Here is a 19210-nt window from a genome sequence, read left to right on the forward strand (position 1 = left end):
ATAGGGGCCGAGGAAGAGGAAGAGGAAGAGGTAGGCAGATGTACAATAAAGCTACTGTGGAGTGCTATAAGTGTCATAAGCTTGGCCATTTTCAATTTGAATGTCCAAGCTGGGACAAGGAAGCCAATTATGCTGAGTTGAGAGATGAAGAAGAAGAAGAGATGCTCCTCATGGCTCATGTAGAAGAAAATGGAGCTCGAAGAGAAGACATTTGGTTCCTAGACTCAGGGTGCAGCAATCATATGAGTGGTGACAAGAGTCTGTTCTGTGATCTTGATGAAAGTTTCAAACACAAAGTGAAGCTTGGAAACAACTCAAGAATGGAAGTGACAGGCAGAGGCAATGTGAGATTGAAAATAGGAAGTTTTACTCATGTTGTTAGTGCAGTTTATTATGTGCCTGAATTAAGAAATAACTTGCTGAGTATCGGACAACTGCTAGAAAGGGGGCTAACTATTCTTATTCAAGATGGAAGTCTCAAGATGTATCATCCAGAGAGAGGGCTGATTGTAACATCTAATATGACAACAAATCGGATGTTTGTGATGATTGCAAGTTCTCTGCCTCAAGAAGTTATTGATTCAAAACCAGTTTGCCTTTATACTTCTTCACATGATGTTGCACAGTTGTGGCATTGTCGCTACGGACATTTGAGTTACAAAGGTTTAAAGACGTTGCAGGACAAGAAGATGGTAGAGGGTATGCCTCAACTCAAGTTTCCATCAAGAGTGTGTGAAGATTGTTTAATTGGGAAGCAGCATAGAGATCCAGCTCCAAGAGAGAGCAATTGGAGGGCTACAAAAAGGCTTCAACTTATTCATGCTGATATCTGTGGGCCAATTTCACCTATCTCTAATGGCAAAAAGAGGTATCTCATTTGTTTCATTGATGATTTTACTAGAAAAGCATGGACTTATTTTTTAGTAGAAAAATCAGAAGCATTGAGCATGTTTAAACGCTTTAAGAATTATGTTGAAAAAGAAGCAGGAGAATATATTAAATGCTTAAGAACAGATCGAGGAGGAGAATTCACTTCTTTTGAGTTCAATGAATTCTGTATCAAGCATGGCATCAAAAGACAACTGACGGCAGCCTATACCCCTCAGCAAAACGGAGTTGCTGAGCGGAAGAATCGAACAGTGATGAACATGGTTCGATGTATTTTATCTGAAAAGAAGCTTCCCAAGACTTTTTGGCCAGAAGCAGTAAATTGGGCATTTTATGTTCTTAATCGATGTCCAACTTCTGCTGTGAAAGATCAAACTCCTGAAGAAGCTTGGAGCAGTCGCAAACCATCAGTAGAACACTTTAGAGTGTTCGGGTGTGTGGCTCACGTACATGTCCCAGATGCAAGAAGAACAAAATTGGAGGGAAAAAGCTTATCTTGTGTGTTGTTGGGCATCAGTGAAGAATCCAAGGCATACCGTCTTTATGATCCAATCACAAAGAAGATAATAGTGAGCAAGGATGTTGTGTTCGAAGAGGACAAGTGTTGGGATTGGGACAAGGGTTATGAAGAACTTGTGTCAGCCAATTTGAAATGGAATGATGCAGCAGTGAATGAAAGCCATGGTGGTACAGCTAGAGAAGAAAATGAAGAAGTTTCTGATGAAGTGAGGGAGGAATTTGAAACTGGAGATCAAGGAGAGTTAACAAGTCTAAATGAAGAGAGAAATAGGAGAATTAGACGGCCTCCGGTATGGATGCAAGATTATGACAGTGGAGAGGGACCTTCAGAAGAGGATGTAAGTATGAATCTATCTTTAGCTTTATTCTCTTCTGATCCAATTCACTTTGAGGATGCAGTAAAGCATGAGCACTGAAGGTTAGCAATGGATTCTGAAATCAAGGCAATTAAGAGAAATGATACTTGGGATCTCACCGATTTGCCTAATGGTGCAAAGAAGATAGGATTGAAATGGGTGTATAAAACTAAACTTAAGGAGAATGGAGAGCTAGACAAGTTCAAAGCCAGATTGGTCGCTAAAGGTTATGTGCAGCAACAAGGGATTGATTATACAGAAGTTTTTGCACCAGTTGCGAGAATGGATACTATACGGATGATTGTGGCATTAGCAGCTCAAAGAGGATGGAGTCTTTATCAACTTGATGTTAAGTCAGCATTTTTGCATGGAGAGCTCAAGGAAGATGTGTATGTAGAACAACCAAGGGGCTATGAGTTGAAGAAATGTCCTCAGAAGGTGTACAAGTTAAAAAGGGCTTTATATGGACTGAAACAAGCTCCACGAGCTTGGTACAGTCGTATTGAGACACATTTTGTAAGTCAGGGATTTGAAAAGTGCTATAGTGAGCAAACTCTGTTCATCAAGACGAAGGAAGGAGGTAAAATTATTATTGTCAGTTTATATGTTGATGATCTAATGTTTACCGGCAATGATGAATTCATGTTTGATGACTTCAAGAGCTCTATGATTAAAGAGTTTGATATGACTGATTTGGGAAGAATGAGATTTTTTCTTGGCATTGAAGTCTTACAAGGGTCAGATGGAATTTATTTGTGCCAAAGAAAGTATGCACTGGAAGTTTTAAGGAAGTTTAGAATGGAGAATTGCAATTCAGTTCAGAATCCTATCGTTCCAGGTTGCAAGCTATCCCGAGACGAAAATGGAGTTGAAGTTGATGAGACATTGTACAAGCAAATGGTGGGGTGCCTTATGTATCTTACAGCTACCAGGCCAGATTTGATATATGCTGTGAGTTTGGTGAGTAGATACATGTCCAGGCCAACAGAGTTGCATATGTTGGCAATCAAGAGGATTATGAGGTATTTGAGAGGAACTGTCGAGCTTGGTGTTTTTTACAAGAAAGGAGGAGATGAAGAACTTGTTGGATATGCAGATAGTAATTATGCAGGGGACTTGGATGATCGCAAAAGTACGTCGGGATATGTGTTTAGGCTTGGTTTGGGAGCTATTGCTTGGTCTTCGAAGAAGCAACCAATTGTCACATTATCTACTACAGAGGCTGAGTTTGTAGCTGCAGCTGCATGTGCAAGTCAAGCTATATGGATGAGGAGAATTTTTGAGAAGTTGAGTCTGAGAGAGAGCAAGTGTACGAGAATTTTTTGTGATAATAGCTCTACTATTCAATTATCAAAGAATCCAGTACTTCATGGTAGAAGCAAGCATATTGATGTGCGTTTTCATTTTCTTCGTGACTTAACTCGAGATGGTGTAGTTGAGCTGGTATACTGTAAGACTCAAAACCAGGTGGCAGATGTGATGACGAAGCCTCTTACTGTGGAAGCTTTTCGAAAGTTTAGAGCTCAGCTGGGAATTTGTCAAGTTCCTGAGTTAAACTAGTTGAGAAATAGTTTAAGAGAGGGAATGAAGAGAGATCAGAATGTTTGGGTTTCCTAAAGTTTAGCTTTCTGTTACAATAAGTCCTGGTCTTTAGGATATGTTTAGTTATGATGTTCAGTTATGTTTTTGAATATTAGTTACTATAGTATGTAGCTAGTTTTTCTCTTGTCAGTTATGCTGTAGAGACTATTTATGAAGTCTTTCTTATTCAATAAGAAGTAAGTGAATCATTCACACATTTGTTGAGTTATCTTCTTGTTCAAGCTTTGATTGAGTGTGTTCATCTTGTTCAAGCTTTGGTTCTTAACAAATCTATCCCCATTTCCTTAAACATGGCTGGTGGAAATCTTCATCTCTAGTTATATTTAACTATAATCTTTAAAATTTTAATTATATATATAGTGAATATGTCAACTACGGACTTTCATATATAAATAGGAAAAAAAGTGTCACACCCACCCCTTCTACCGAGGTAAATGTGGCACCCATCAGTTAAAAATTCTTTTTTAACTGGAAACCTGACACCACTCAAAAATCAAATCACACTTACAAATCACGATTTACAATTTTACACCAACTACATGTTCAAATACATAAATACAACAAGTATAACTACTCAAATTTGCGGGTACAACCGCTACAAAATCACAACACCAATAACAAGAAAGAAAAAAAAAAGGGGGAGGGGGGAACCCACTGCAGTCCTGGACTCAACCCTGATTAGCTCTATAGTCGAACAGTGATCTACTAAGGTCCTTCTCCTGCAACTACAGCACATTCAGTTGGTCGATAGTGGCTCAATAATTTCAAATAATTTAAAAGTAATATACATAAAGCATATAAAGATCTATTTCTCAAATAATTTTCCCAACTTTCACAAATACCAGAATTTTAGAAAAATACAACTTTAAAGAGCTTTTGAAACTAAAATTCAACAGAAATCAACATCAATTCGATTTTTTTCAGAAAACACAAATTTTGTGATAGACTGCCCTTATCATAATTCAAAAATAACATAAATCTCAAATTCAAAGTAAAGCAATATCCAACACTCACCCAACATAACATGGTCTAGATAACTCTCTAAACCTTCACCGTGGTCAGGCTAGGTTCAAAGTCATCAAGGAATTCATGTCCCCTAACGTTAACCCATCTGGCTCACCGGTCGGTGACCCCCGGCTACTCGATGAATATCCAATCGTGGCTCTACTCTCCCACCGAACCGCCCTCGTAAAAATCAACACTCAGGTCCACCACGTCACCTCTAAAGACCCGACTGCGGGGACCCACTCATCGTAGTAGTCGGGCCTTAGCCCGCCATCACCGTCCAAACCATCAAGTAGATACAGTAATAATACAATTGGTATAAATCATATCACATGATCCTTATCCAGGACAAGCATTCACATCTCGGAAATAAAACATTATTTTCCAGAAAGCCAATGCCAAAAGTATAACAATGCATAATACCAGTAAAGCCCAGATCCACGATACCATTCCTATACCAAGAATGAAAACCAATTCCACTAACAATGCCGATAAAACATTTTTAATATGCTCACATGGTTTCACAAATCATTCCAAATCAAAGCATATGTAACCATAAAAAATAAACACATGAACTAAATAATTAAATTATATATGTGTACTTTCACTATTTGGAAATATGTATAATTATACAAAATCAAGTATATCAATACGATTGTCATGGCACATCAACGACAAATAAATAATAATAAATATAAGTATATTTCAACAGTATACGCAATTAAACATAATAAAATGAAATAATTAAACCATCATTTCCAAAATACTAGCCATTAAATAATTATTTAAAATAATAATAATAATTAGATAATTATTTCCAAAATAATAATAATAATCCAATAATTTAAATAATAGCCACTATCAACTCACCTGGTCTTTTTTGGGTTTCTTGCTGGACCTGGAACTCCCTCCTAAGCCTAATCAATATCTAACAGGATAACATAATAAAAATAAATAATTATGACAACTAAAAACATAATTGAACCCAAAAAGAAAATACATGAAATCAATAACTGACTCTCTAATTGGTTCACTCACTCCAATCAGTTCAAACCTGACCTTGCATAATTAAATTGGTCTCCAATTGCACTTAAACCAACTCAATCTAGGCTAAACACTGCTAAACCAATATGAACCAATCTCAATTCCACTAAACCAAGCTCAAATTCACTGAACCAAACTCAATTTCACTGAACCAGGTTTAATTAAACCAACCAGCTTTGAACCAACTTAATTCTTATACAAAATATATTGAACCAACTTGGTTTAGCCCAAAACCCTTAACCCAACATCCAAACCAAACCCAAATCAACTTCAACCAATTTAATTCAACCAAACCATTCAAGTCCAACCACACTCAACTTGATTTGATCAAGCCCAACTCAACCAAATCAAACTCAACTCAATCAATTCAATTCAATTCAACTCAACTCAACCAAATCAATTCTAACTTGGTTTGATCCAACCAAATCAACTTGGCTAACTCAACCAATTCCAATCTAACCATCATCATTAACACCTTAATCATCATAATCATCAACTTAATTAACTAAACTAAACCCTAATCTCGGTGCTAGGCTACAGTAAAACCGAAAATCTCATCCTCCATTCAAGCTAAATTCATCATGGATACAAGGTTTTTCTAAAACAACTTGAAGCAACAATCATATCTATAACCATTAAACATGTTTTTCCTACTCAAATCCATCATCATCTTCATCAAATCCATCAAATACACACACACACACACACATATATATATATATGCATACATATACAAATTCATCAAAAATACACCAAGGAAAACTCTTACCAAGTAAAACCATCTCTCCGGCGAGCTCCCTCCGGTGATCTCTAATCCTCCACCTCAAATCTCCCATTTTTTCTTCTCATTTTTTTATATATTTTTTTTTCTCTCACGGGTTACTGTAGCGAATGAAGGGAGAAGAAGATGAACAAAACATCAAAATCTAGATTTTTCTCCAACTTAAGTTTTCAGCCGAAATTTACTTTTAGTCCCTAAAAATATAATTTTTTACAAAGAAGTCTCTAAAAAACTCACCAATGGTCCCTAAATTATGAAATAGTATTCTCAAACGGTCCTTTAAAATTATCCAATGGTTCCTGGATTAAAACACAATATTTCAAAAAGATCCCTGCCGCCTTACCTTTCAGTCCTTGGTTTTCAGAAACATTTCATGTCCATCCTTTTTGCTATTACCCTTTAACCCAAAATCTTTTATAAAATTTCACATTTAGGTCCTTATTTTTTTCGATTGGTGTTTCTCAACAAGATTACTTTGTAAAAAATTTTACTACCACTGTAGTAATACCTTGAATATATTTTCCAACAGTTATCCACAGGTTCAGGGTATTACAAAAAGAATAGCAAAAAATTTAACTAGGGGTAAAAAATTTATTATAGAGCAAGATTGAGAGAAATATATATATATAAACAATACTCTTAACAGTGAAAAAAGGGTTGTATTGGCTTTTAAAATAGGTAGTTGGGTGTTGTTTGGGTTCTTGTAATTTTTTTCAAAGGCGCTACAATGTAACTAAATGAGAATTTGTTCTATACTGTGTATGCAATGCTCCTTGCACACTCATATATATAAATATGCATGTTATATTTTCAAATCTAAAATCTTAAGTTCCTAACAACTATCCCAATTCTCTTTCACTACCCTCTCTACTATGAATCTGCACCGTGAACTTATCCGATTGTTAACTTAAGTTGAGCCCTATGCATTAGATTATATTTGTATTTATATAAATTCTATATTTTATAATTTACTCTATGTTGATAAACATTAATTTTTTTTTAAAATTTATATATATTAGTTTGTTGAGATTTATGTTGAATAGTTTTTATGTTTCCATTAGGTGTATTAGTATTAAATAACTAAAAAAAAATCAATATTAATAGGTGTATTAGCAAAGGGGATCTCTACAAGGACAGAGATGGGAGGATTACTCCCCTGTTGAAGTTAAAGACGGGAATTTCTGTCTCTAATCTACCCCCGTTACCACCCTTACTTTAATCATGATTTGTTCTAATTTTGGAAACTATGAATATCACTATAAATTTTTAAATAAAAATAAGGATAAAATTAAAAATAAATAAATAAACATTATCTTAATATTATAAAAATAATTATTATTTTTGAAATTTTTTTATTTTTTTATTTTTTTAACCATCCCTTTGACCCTGTCTTGTCTTTTAAATGGGGCCCTTCTCGTGTATTTGTAAAAATTTTTTTACAAATGGACTGGGGTTCCAGCTTGGGTCTTGGGAGTGTACCACACCAAAAGCTCTCACCTTTCGGAGAGAGAGAGAGAGGAGAGAGGGCGACGGAGAAAGAGCGATGAGCGGCGGCGGCGGAGGTGGCTGCGGCGGAGGAGGAGGAGTTTGTGTTGGTGGGGACTCGAAGGTGGAGACGATCGCTAGGTTGGCGCAGTGGCGCATCGAAGGCTTCGGAGCTTGCTCCTACCGCCGTTCCGATCCATTCAAGCTTGGCATCTGGAATTGGTGCTCTACTTTGATTCTTTTTCATCTTAAAAAAAAAATTTTTTGTAGTGAATTTTAGAAATTTGATGGAAAAGATGGGAATTTTGGTAGGTTTTTATCAGTGGAGAAGAATCGGTATATGTATATCCGGCTCTTTCCTGAGCCTTGTCGGGTCTCGAAGGATCAGCCACCGTTCGCGAAGTTTATTCTTAGGGTATCGAATTCCGGCCCTGGACGTCGGCCTTATATCTCTCCTGGTAATGTTTTCAGCTAATTTTTGTCTTCTTTTTGTTGATTTGATGCCAAATTTGTGGTTTTGAATTTTTTTTTTTTTGTATGGATTGTTTGGTTTGTGCTTGTGATTTTGCTAATTCATTGTTGAAAATCTCTGGATTTTGATTTTTATTGTGTTGAAGATTTCGAGTGAATCACTGAATTGGGTTTTAGTATCTATTTGTTAGTTTATTATTGTTTGTTTGAACAAAGTATTGGTATGATATGATGTATATAAGGCTTTGAAATTATGGTATCCATTGGACTTAAATGGATTGATGAGCAAACATTGGTAGAATCTCTGTAGCCTTTTGGAATTTTTCGGTATTTTAAAGCCATTGTGTTGTGATGTATATTATCATAATATTACAAGTGTTTGTGATGGAGTGCTAAAATTCATTAAAATGGTGGATCAGTTCCTTGTTTGTTTTAGAATTTATCTTGATGATTGTTTGTTTAATTCAGTTCATGAGAGACTTCTCCGGACCAGCGAAGACTTTGTATGGCCTATTGATTCTACGTTCCACGGCCGTTTTGTTATTGATGTAGAGTTCATTGACCTGAAAATTTCTACTTTGAATGTAAGGGCCTCATATCCTTTGCTTGACTTTAATTATTTTTTCTTTGAACCAATTGCTATCGATTTGTTCGTTCTTTAGATTATCATCAAAACAACAATTGTGTCTTTTATGGTTTATCTCATTGCCGAACACCTTATTGTTTGATCTGAAATAATTGAGAATTTTAATTATAACATAGGGGGCCGAAGCTTGCTCAATATGGCCTAATGAAGTTATAATGCAAACAATCACAAGGCGAACCACTCTCCGATGTCTTTCTCGCATGCTTGAAGAGAGCATCCACACCGATGTGACAATCAACACAGCCGACGGAGTGCTCAAAGCTCACAAAGCAGTCCTGGCTGCAAGCTCGCCCGTGTTCGTGAGCATGTTTCTCCACAATCTCAAGGAGAAAGAGTCCTCCATGATCAACATAGACGACATGTCCATGGAAGCATGCTCATGTCTTCTCAGTTACATCTATGGGACGATAAAGCAAGAAGACTTCTGGAAGCATCGTCTATCCCTGCTCGGCGCTGCAAACAAGTACGACATTGCCGACCTGAAGGAATGCTGCGAGGAAAGCCTCCTCGAGGACATTAACTCGAGCAATGTCCTCGAGAGGCTCCACGAAGCCTGGCTTTATCAACTTAGCAAGCTGAAGAAAGGATGCTTAACATACTTATTCGATTTCGGGAAAATTCAGGATGTTAGGGATGAGATCAACAGCTTTTTTCGGCACGCTGACAGAGATCTTATGATTGAGATGTTCCAAGAAGTGCTTACTGTTTGGAAGCCAGTCTGAAAATGTTTGATCTCATCTCTTGTGCCTTCTCAAACATTTGGATATTTCAGTTGTCTGTTGAAATTGTGTATGAAATGTAATGATTTCCTTGTGAAGCTTTGTTGATATTTTTATTGTGTTTGTCTCCCTAAAGTTTATCTATTTTTAATATATATAAATCATATCTTATATTTCTACCCTTTTTTTTTATTATTATTATTTTAAATTTAGAGGAAATAGAAACATTAAAAATTACTTTTTAAAAAGCTTAAATAGATGGCAATGCCAGTAAATTTGTTCAAAACGGTGCCCGTTCTCATTCGTGGTTATCATTCTTGCTTTCTTTCACTCGATTCTCGTTCTCTATTTCTCGTAATTAGGGTTAGGGTTCCAAGATCTAGGGTTAGGGTTTGCAGCGATGTCGAGCTTTAGCGGAGATGAGACTGCTCCCTTCTTCGGTTTCCTTGGCGCTGCCGCTGCGCTTGTCTTCTCCTGTATGATATGATTCTCTAATCTCGCGTTCATCGTTTGGTTTTTGTGGGGAAAAATTGTATTTTTTTATTGCATTTTTTTGTGGATTTTTGAAGGCATGGGAGCGGCGTATGGAACGGCGAAGAGTGGAGTGGGGGTGGCATCAATGGGGGTGATGAGGCCGGAGCTCGTCATGAAGTCGATTGTGCCTGTTGTCATGGCGGGAGTGCTTGGGATCTACGGGCTTATCATCGCTGTTATCATCAGTACTGGAATCAATCCAAAGGCAAATCATACTACCTTTTTGATGGATATGCGCATCTCTCGTCTGGGCTTGCTTGCGGTCTTGCTGGACTCTCGGCAGGCATGGCCATCGGCATTGTTGGTGATTCTGGCGTTCGGTAATTTTCTTTGGATGTGATTCATTTCTCTATTTCTCTTTGCTTTTGTTTTAATTGTTTTCTATCTGTTTGTAAGATTTAGTTAGTAGATATGATACGTGGGTGTGACTATTTTGCATTTGATTAGGTATTCATTCGTATTTGATTTGAAAATTGATTTTTTTGATCATTCATTCATAAGAAGTTTTTGTAGAATAGATCAATTTTGGAACTTTATTTGGTCTTGCTGTTTGTTCTATGGATTTGTTCATGAAAGTTTAGAATTTGTCATTATTAGATGGAATTATTTGTTTTACCTAATTTCTTAAACCATTATGAGTACTGATTGCCTTTTATCAAGATAAGTATTTGAACCCGTCCCATTTGTCATCTTGCCTGGAACATTTGTAGCAGTTGCTGATTGATGATTGTTGATGGATGGTAATATCTAATTGTAGCTGCATTGCTTGTGTTGATAAGGTTCATTTAGTGGTATACTTTGGTGCACTGGGATGATGTGCTCGATAGATTTTGAATTGGGCTGTTAGAGAATGTTTATAACAAAGAAATGCTAAGAATAACATTCATATTGCTTTTCAATATGCCAAAGTGGTAGCTTAGGTGCCTCTCAAGATGTTGTTTAGATAAGAATTTCCAAATAGTTAACTATATCTGTTGTTAAATTTGTATGAATTCATGATAGTAGAAGACTTCTGTCTGGATGATCCTTGAGGTTGTTCAGTAACCTGTTTGTTAGATGGACTCTGATTTGATTTTCTTACACACATTTTTTAATTTTGTTTTGAAATTTCCAACAACATAGTTCTTATTAAAAAAAAAAACTATAATTTCAAGATTGCAAATGTTATGAAGCCACCTTCTCCTATCTTTGAGATGGGAATCAATAGTCATCCATAAGTTCATCTTTCATCATTGGCTCATTATTGAGTTTATCATCAAGGTTGAGTAGATTTCAACTAGATGTATTACCCTTTCTTAATTTTATTTAATGGTTATGTGGAAGATTTATTCCATTTTGACAGCATCAATCTTCAATGCATTCAAGGTGAAGCAAGAAGCAAAGAAATTTTGTGCATCCATGTTGTTTTGATTTTTTGTGTTAAAAAAACTGACATTTCATGTGTTGTTTAACTATTATTGAGGACAAGATCAACTTCATTTGATTGGTCTGATTGAGAAAGACATATCTCATCAATTCAAGTTTATCTTTTTTTTATTGACTTGATTGAGAAAGATATATCTCATCAAAAGTGTGTGCATATATAATCAACAAGGAACCAATATTTTTTCTTTTATAAGGCATCTGGACTTCATTCCTAGTGCCAATTTTGTATGCACACTCTCCCTTTAATTGGCATTTTTCATCAAGGATCACTAACAACTTGAAAAAAGAGTATGTTTCACCTTTATCAAACTTAATAGGATGTATATGTAGCGTTAAGTGTGTGATACTGGTGTTATGAATTAATTCAGTGCTAGCCTGTATCCCCATGAATTGATCCTTTGGCACTCAGATTTAATCAATATTTCTTCTCTATGTTTCTATTTACTCTCACAAATTTCCAGACTTAGATGCCTAGGGATATGTTATCACACATTTAACAGAATTTACTCCACACCTTTGAATACCTCATCTCATATACAGGCTGTGGTTTTAGAAATTTAAACCAGTGATTTGTAGCCTAGGCACATATTACTACTCTTTCTAGTCTACTATATACTATTATATTTGTTAAACAGTATATACTCTTACGAATGTTATGTGGTGATTATATCTCATGAAGGTACCACCTCATTTTTTTGTAAATCTGTTGAAACATAAAAATAAGGGGAAAAAACTACTTCTATGTCCTGGTCAGTGCTAATGTTTGCAATGCTGCTGTCTTGTCTAAATCATCTTTGTCCAATGCTTTTTACATAAAATTATGTTTAAAATCATGTTGTATCAGCAATAGTTTACGAACAAATTGGTCACCTACTTTTGAATTGTCCATGCATATATAGCAAGTGGAAAAATCCATGAATCATCTCTTTCACTGTTTGCTTCTTTAAAGACTGTTTTTAAAATAATTTGCATCGATTGTCTCTGATTGAAACTGGTAATGAATTGATATCTATTTCAGGGCCAATGCACAGCAGCCAAAGCTATTTGTTGGCATGATTCTCATCCTCATTTTTGCAGAAGCTCTTGCTCTGTACGGCCTCATCGTAGGCATTATTCTTTCATCTCGGGCTGGGCAATCTCGGGCGGACTAAGCGAAACAAGTCATCCGATGGCAAACATGAACTTGTACCAACTTTCTGTTCATCATATTCATAATTTTGCTGTGATTTATTACATATTACAAGATAGACAAACATGGAAGTCTTGAATATTTACTTGAGATTTGCTCATATACTCTCCTTTTTGGGGAGTGACTTTGTATGGCACTTGTATTTTCCATAAGCAAATAAGCCATTGTCTTCTATTCCTTGTATTTGTTTTGTTTTACAATCAAAAAAATAAAAATTGTTGGAGATTATTATTGGTCAATTTCAAACTTCATTAAATGCCGTTATTTCGACAGCGAGGAAGATGTGAACTAGATAACCACATCTTTGTTAAGGGGTTGTAAACTTTGAAAGGGAGACAGGAGTCCAAAGCATGGACCAAAAAGGTGAATGTTGTGTTGTGATGTGTTTGTGTTGTGATGGTGGTGAATAATGAGTTGCCATTGCCTGCTTGGTATGTATTATTTGATCACATTTGGCATTAGGGGACAGCCTCAAGATAAACATCCATGAATGGTGGTGTGAATGGTGGTGCCATTGCCAGCTAAAAAGCTCCTTCCTCTTGGACACCCCCTTCTTAATGTGCTGTTTTCTTATCAACCCTCTTCTACCTTTCAAGAATGACAACTTCATGAAAATAAAATGTCATTGATTTTATTAGTACCTTCATTTATCACTGTGACAGAGTCTGTTCAATGAAACACTTGAAAGGTGTTGTGCTTCCATTGTTTACATCAATGTCTGTTGCAATGCCTCAATTACAGTGATGGAGGGACTAAAGACCAAAAACAAACATCTTTTTTTTTTTGGTTGGTGGGCTAAATTAGGGACTAATTGTGATTTTAAAAGTTAGTTAAAATTGTGATATATATATATATATATATATATGTATGTATTATTTTATTTCTTGGTGTCTGGTTGGTAGGCTGCCACATTCTCTCTTTTGACTCATAATCTAACACTCTTGATCAAAGGACTAACAAAAAAAGGTATGGTACTAAAAAGAGAGATTTTTTAAAGGGGGGACCCAAAGAGAAGGCCATGCCATCTCACATGGATTGAATGTTGGCTTGAAAACAAAGTATGAATGGGTTTAGAGAGAACCAAACAAAGGCAAGTGATAACATGCAACCATTTTTCATGAAATGGACTTCCACCAAAGCTTTGCTTGACCACATGCACTCCATTAGACTTTTTTTTAATGGATAATAATAATAATAATAATAATAATAATAATAATAATAATAATAATAATAACTAACAGAGGTTAGAAGTGATAAAGGTTTAAGTTGCTTAAGCAAGTGACTGAGAGACATCTACCTCTTTTACTTGGGAAAGATCTACCTCTTATAGAGCTCTCGGTATTTCATCTCTTAGAAAATCAATAATGATAATAATAATAACCAACAAAGATTAGTCCAAGTGATAAAGGTTTAAGTTGCTTAAGCAAGTGACTAGAAGACGTCTACCTCTTTACAAAGATATACCTCTTATAAAGCTTCCGGTATTTCATCTCGTAGAAAATCAATAATAATAATAATAATAATAATAATAATAATAATAATAATAACCAACAAAGGTTAGTCCAAGTGATAAAGGTTTACGTTGCTTAAGCAAGTGACTAGGAGACAGGGATGGAACCAGGACTTGATGGTAGAGGGATGAAGCATAAAGACAAAAACAAAAAGTAAAAATAATCTAACAAAAATAATTATTTTTAAATGAAGAATAATGTCTTAATATAACCAAAAATTTGAATACTACATATTAAAAAAATATAAAGTATTTAAAATTTTGTTATTACCGATAGAAAATATATGAGATTTTCAATAATTTAACTAATAAGAATACATCTCAAGTTTGTATTTTTTTAAAAATATGGTAAAATTGATCATCCTCACTACAAACAACCAAACTATTGTTTATAAAAAAACTTTTGTTGTTTCGCTCTATCATATATGGTACATTATAACATACATGTATATATGTTAGGCCTCATGATCAATTCAAATTTTTTTTTAAATTATTAAAATTTCTAAATAAGATTTATTTTATTAAAATTTTAAAATAATAGTAATTTAAAAATTTAAAAATAAAATGTGAAAAAAATGCAAAATTTGTATATAAGATTTATTTTATTAAAATTTTGAAATAATAGTAATTTTTAAATTAAAAAATAAAATGTGAAAAAATGCACATTTTTTAAATTAAACCCCAAACCTTATGAATAAACCCACTAACCACTCAAGCACACCCACACTCCCCACTTTCATGTGTCAAAATATTGTATTTTATATGAAATTAAGTATAGAAAAATCGAAAACCACCAAATCTTATATTGTTTAAAAAGTATTTTCTCCGGCGCCTAGGGGGGCTTCAGCCCCTGCTAGTCCCCTCTTGGTTCCGCCCCTGCTAGGAGACGTTTATCTCTTTACTGGAAAAGATCTACCTCTTATAGAGCTCCCGGTATTTCATCTCGTAGAAAATTAATAATAATAATAATAACCAACAAAGGTTAGTCCAAGTGATAAAGGTTTAAGTTGCTTAAGTGACTAAGAGACGTCTACCTCTTTACTGGGAAAGATCTACCTCTTATAGAGCTCCCGATATTTCATCTCGTAGAAAATTAATAAGCCAAAGAGTTAATAATAATAATAATAATAATAATAATAATAATAAGGGTAGTTCATTGTTTTCTATGTTTTCATTTGTCATTTGTCATTTTTCATTTTCTCTTTTTCTTTGCTTCTTTGATTGAACTCTATGATTGAAATGCATGATAAGAGAGCAGAGAAGGAGCATGCACCTTTGCTTGTTACTTTTCCTTGTTCATGGTATGGACTAACTTGAAAACATGATTTTTTTCTCCCTTTTTATTTTTTTTTATTTTTATTTTCTTGGCATCCACACGTGTATAGATCCTTGATACCTAAACAATCTTATTTTTGGGAGACAAGAATGATGTTTCAGTTCTTGGAGCCTCACCTCCATGTCTCTTCTATTCTTCTTCTAAATATAATAATATATATAATAATAATAATAATAATAATAATAATAATAATAATTTTATTATTGTTTAGTTTTATGCTAAACAAAATTTTATTTATTTTCAAAACTCATTGTTTTTTATGTCTTTACCAATATATAAATGCATATAATAAGGGTGTTGATGTTGTAACTCAAATAAGTCGGCATACTATTTGATTTTAAAGTATGATAAAAACACAAGCAAAAATTACATGTGATTAAGACTAGTATGTTATTTTATGGCATTATGTTATTTTATGGCATTGAAAGTTTAAATTTTTATGTTTCAAAATCTTTTTTTGTTTGCTTGAAAAGGTGAATTAATCACTTCATTCAAAGAAAAGAAGTAAAACAAAGGTCCAATGACATATCAGAAAGTCCACTAAAAATGGAACAACATGAAAAAAACCGAAAAAATGGCTCTAAATATAATAAATTCATTAAAAAAAATTAGAAGACTCACCACCAAGAGGGGAAAAATGATAGTGACCTCCCCAAAAAATTCAACAAGCACTTCTCTGATTTTTATGTGTTGGTGTAGATGTGTATCTCATTGGAGGTTACTCGAGTCACCGATGCGAGAGTCCAAAAACGTCATAACTATAGGGCTAGTGGCATTTTTCAATTAGAGTTTTTTCTATTGAAAAATTACAAATATCGATTGAATAAACAAATGAATGATCGTAATTTTCAGTAAAGGAGTAAGGGATGAAATATCAAAATGCTTATGTTTCGTTTTTGTCATAAAATTTTCAAAACTCCTTATATTCAAGTTTGGATGTTTTTTTTCAAAAAAAAATAAAATAAAATTGGTAAACCAATAAGCAATTAAATATATTAAAACAATATAAAAAGATATAAAGTATATCGTCGGAAAAAGCAAACATCACATCTTTTGATTTTCCGAAAAGAGAAATCTTGTTATATTAATGTATACTCTTCTTCCTCTATTTTCTTTTATTCAATTATCATCATTAGATAGAATCTAGAGTCTAAAGTTATTGTCCTCAGAACTCCTTAATTATTTAAGAGATGATACCACCTACACATATGGCTTATCTTTACATGTTTGATTACCTCAATTAAATAACTTCTAAAATAAATAACAATAATATTTTGAAATAATTTTTTTTAAAAATATTTTGAAATAATTACCAATCTCTCTTAATATTATATAATAAATAAACATTAAAATTTATAAACTCATGATTAAGAATGAATCGCAATTTCATGGTAGTTACCATGGAATAAAGTCCACTGAATTATTATTTCTTCATTTAATTAGTTTTAATGTTTTAACTCAATTTTTTTAGATATAATAAATTTAATAAACCACAATGATAAAAGATAATAACAGTAAAATAAATAAAATATTACAAATATAAATATTCTCATGTTCTAAAAAGTTTTTTCCTAATTCCTAAGCAATGGGAAAAGGTTGATATAATTTTTAAATAAAAAAAATAAATAAATCACAATTTTATTTAAAAAAATATAATTAATTGTTAAAAAAAACAAAAAATAGAAAAAAAAAAACCACAAACTCTAGATTAATTATCTCCACATAAACTTCATAAAAATAGAAAAAAGATATGTAATGACATGTGTAGGATCGATCATTCCCGTAAAATTACTCGGGTATATAGATACCAAACAAGATCAATCACTAGGGTGATTAAAAAAAGGTCAATTAAAATACGAAAGATCTATGCACTGTTGGCCGGATTATGTAATGTCCGTAATAAATCGATCCTCTTTCAATCCTGGGCATGCATATAACATGTATGTGCCTTCTCATTGTTCTTTTACATTATGTAGTGAAAACTAAAGACAAATACTCAAAAAAAACTTCCTCTATTTCATTCACTTCAATATAGGCAGCCCCTCATATATTCACAAACACACATAAATTTACCTTTTGCAACTCATGCACATATATTAATATATATACCCCACAAAAAACACTAAATAGTCTCCACAGTGTACATTCTTTCTATTATTCATCTCAAAAAGAAAAAAAAAAGAGAGAGAGAGAGAACAAAATAGACATAAAATAAAAATCTTTGTTAAAGTTCAACACTCCATCTTCTTTCATGACTTAATTAGCTTGTTGTGGTGGTGGTGGTGGTGGTGGTGGTGTTGATGCTTGTTCTCTCCTCCCTGTCAAGCTCCTAATCCAACCTCCTTCCTTCCACTTTTCCCGGCAATCCTACGTGGCATGGGCCCCCTTCGTGGACCCTTCCATCTTGCCAGCTGTAACAGATGTCCAATCCTCTTCCTCCACCTCAGCGTCCCTCTTGGCTTACTATGCTCCACCACACTCTTCACCTCCTTTTCCTTCTTCATCATCATCATCCCTTTCTTGTTATCCCACATTGCTCTTCCATTCTTCTTCAAAACTTTTATTGATATAAAAAGAATCTATATATATATACACAAACAACATGTATATAATTAATTACTATAAATTCCAAAATAAAAACTATATATATATATATATATGTAGTGTTACTTGGCCCACTGCGAGCACCTAATGCAGTGGTGCCAAGGGTTCCGGTGGTGGGAGTGAGCTTACAACCCAATCCTCATGTCACCGGGTGAGCACACCCAGAGGCTGCATGCCATTGCTAATGGATATGCACTTGTCGCATTTGCAAAAAATAAAAATAAAAAAATAAAAAATAAAAATAAAATAAAAATAAAAATCTATTTTTACCGTCAAGACTAGGAATGGAATCGATTTCATCGGCAATGTCTGGTTTAGGTTGCTTGAAGTCTAGACGATGAAGGAAGGAGCCAAGAGCAAAGACTTTGTTGAAGGTGATAATAGGTTTTCTTCTAAGAATTCTAAAGGACTTGTGAGTAGTGTGTGTGTCTTTAGGTAAAGGAAGGTGGTGGCCTTGTTTTGAAGCTAATATAACAAGCCTTTCCTTCAAACAAAGAGCACATATTCCCACAACTGTTTCTTTTGGATGGAAATAACAACATGATGAGCTTTCTTCTGATCTATAGAAATTCATGGTTGAGATCTTATGCAAGTTAGAAGAAGAAGAAGAAGAAGATGAAGGCATGAAGATGGAGATGTGTGGAGTTATATATATGTGTGTGGGTGTGTGTAGGGTTTTTCTATTTTGTGGATGGAAGCTTGTTTTCTTTGAAAGGGAGTGATGACCATGCATTGCATCCATGGGTGTTTGGATTTTTATGTTTTAATTATTATATTATATTTTATTTTATTTTAAAGGTGTCAATAAGTTGAGTTAAATATTATATAAAAATAAGTAGTTTTAAGTTTTGATAGGATTAGAGAAATGAATGTGTGGAAGTGATTGGATTAGGTATGGATTAAGTGTAATATTTTATGTTTTGGATTAATGTATACCAAATCATGGTATCAAGTAAGCTGCCACAAATCATCAAGGACAATAAATTGTTTTGTTTGAAAAATAGAAGGTAATAAATATAAAATATAATATGAGCATTAGGGGTTAAAAGAGATTATAAATAAGTAAATAAATAAAGGGACTAAGGAAGCATGATGA

At 33.9% G+C, this 19210-nt stretch overlaps 2 protein-coding genes and 1 pseudogene across 2 annotated transcripts; 2 read left to right on the forward strand and 1 right to left on the reverse strand.

Moving 5' to 3' along the window:
- Positions 1 to 7662: 7662 nt before the first annotated feature.
- Positions 7663 to 9634, forward strand: LOC120256762 (BTB/POZ domain-containing protein At1g21780-like). The gene is made up of 4 exons (XM_039264430.1): positions 7663 to 7902; positions 7993 to 8138; positions 8620 to 8735; positions 8914 to 9634. Exons 1-4 carry the CDS (start codon positions 7739 to 7741, stop codon positions 9517 to 9519), a joined length of 1032 nt encoding a protein of 343 aa, XP_039120364.1. The 5' UTR covers positions 7663 to 7738; the 3' UTR covers positions 9520 to 9634.
- Positions 9635 to 9814: 180 nt separating this feature from the next.
- LOC120256760 lies at positions 9815 to 12841 on the forward strand (annotated as a pseudogene).
- A 4990-nt stretch (positions 12842 to 17831) lies between these two features.
- On the reverse strand, positions 17832 to 18757 carry LOC120256761. Its single transcript, XM_039264428.1, has 2 exons — positions 18311 to 18757; positions 17832 to 18089 (listed from the first exon to the last, which is right to left on the reverse strand). Exons 1-2 carry the CDS (start codon positions 18737 to 18739, stop codon positions 17832 to 17834), a joined length of 687 nt encoding a protein of 228 aa, XP_039120362.1. The 5' UTR covers positions 18740 to 18757.
- Between the last annotated feature and the right edge of the window lie 453 nt (positions 18758 to 19210).

The sequence above is a fragment of the Dioscorea cayenensis genome, unplaced genomic scaffold (genome assembly GCF_009730915.1).
Source record: "Dioscorea cayenensis subsp. rotundata cultivar TDr96_F1 unplaced genomic scaffold, TDr96_F1_v2_PseudoChromosome.rev07_lg8_w22 25.fasta BLBR01001631.1, whole genome shotgun sequence".
NCBI classification, from domain to species: domain Eukaryota; kingdom Viridiplantae; phylum Streptophyta; class Magnoliopsida; order Dioscoreales; family Dioscoreaceae; genus Dioscorea; species Dioscorea cayenensis.